Source organism: Buceros rhinoceros, unplaced genomic scaffold (genome assembly GCF_000710305.1).
Source record: "Buceros rhinoceros silvestris isolate BGI_N320 unplaced genomic scaffold, ASM71030v1 scaffold38606, whole genome shotgun sequence".
In the NCBI taxonomy this organism is placed as follows: Eukaryota; Metazoa; Chordata; class Aves; order Bucerotiformes; family Bucerotidae; genus Buceros; species Buceros rhinoceros.
Genome location: NW_010418820.1, coordinates 7,454 through 8,735, shown reverse-complemented (window position 1 = coordinate 8,735; position 1,282 = coordinate 7,454). Strand labels below are relative to the sequence as shown.

At 55.2% G+C, this 1,282-nt stretch overlaps 1 protein-coding gene across 1 annotated transcript in view; it reads left to right on the top strand.

Moving 5' to 3' along the window:
• Positions 1–679: 679 nt before the first annotated feature.
• The window catches only part of LOC104495683 (M-phase inducer phosphatase 1-like), a gene marked incomplete at its 3' end in the record, with an annotated part of 7,906 nt that continues 7,303 nt past the window's right edge, over positions 680–1,282 (top strand). Inside the window, 1 exon segment of the mRNA XM_010138679.1 lies at positions 680–938. Within this exon segment, the coding sequence (XP_010136981.1) occupies positions 680–938 (259 nt within the window).

The window sequence follows — 1,282 nt, the reverse complement described above, 5'->3', positions numbered from 1 at the left end:
GCTTTTCCCTTCTTGGAGGTAAATAAGGCTATGCAGGATGAGCGTGTCCCTCTGTCCTGGAGCTGCCCCTGTAGGAGATGCCTGTCCCCGAGGCAGCTCAGCAGAGCTGGCCTTGGGGTCTGCCTGTGCCTGCGTTGCATCAGGGACCGGTGTCGCTCCAGCCTGGGGTACCTTCAGCCCCTTCACCCACAGAAAGATCTAGACTGATCTGGTGGTTACGTAAGCAGAGAACTTGCTTCACTGATAAGACAAAACTGTGTATAAAAATGAGGCTGAGCTGGAAGTTGAGTTGCTTTTCTGACGAGCGGCTGCCGAAGAGGACTATGGCCCTGAGGGTTGGGAGGTGCTAATGTGATTCCAGGCCCCAGTAACTTAGTTCGCATTTAAATTGGTTTTGGTCCCGAGGTTTTATGGCAAGGTCTGTCATTTCTCATATCGGAACCGTCATTTCTGAAGGCACGAGCTCAGCACGTGGTTTCAGTAAACCCCTCGTAGCGTGTCACGGAGCTTGGTCTTTGGTGCGAGGTGAACAGAAAGATAATTATCGCCTTAAACGACGCTGCCCCGTCTCTTTTGGAAGCCCAACTTCTAATATTATCAGCCCTGCGTGCGCAGGTTTATAAAGCCGAGGGCAAAGCCGAGTTGCTGTGGGTGTTACACCGGAGCGTGGTGATCCGGGATGGCACTGGCTGCCTGCTCCACACCAGGCTGCTGGAATCCTGTCACCTGCCTGTGGGTTGTGATTAACCTTGGGTTAAACCTAGTGCCGGGTCGTGATTACCCGAGCTGCGTGTCGGCGTTCAGGCGCTCCTCTGCTGTGTTTCTCACTTGGTGTTTAAATCCAATTTACAGGCAGCAGAGAAACGCTGAGCACGAGCTGGGAAACAGGAGCACTAATGGTTTACAGAGAACAGAGTCCTCGGAATCAACGGACTCAGGTACCGCTTTCCCCACCGATAAATAACGAGTGGGGGATGAAGAGTGTCGTTTCGTAACGGGGCTTCCGCCGCAAGCAACGCCCAGGCTCTGGATTGAGAACCTGCAGCCGCTTCCCATCCTGCTGCCCTGGAAAAGAGGGAGGCGGGTGAAGTGCCCGTGTGGTTTGGGTCGTGGGTGGGTTTTTATTTGCTGTACTTGTCCTGGAGGAGCCGGGGTGGAGGAAAAACTGGTTCTGCCCCTGCCGGGGCACGCTGCCAGAGGTGCCTCTTCCCTTTGCTGTCGGGCTGGCTGCTGCGACGTGGCTGCTGCCTTGTCACGCTTCGCGCTCCGGCACGGTGTCTGT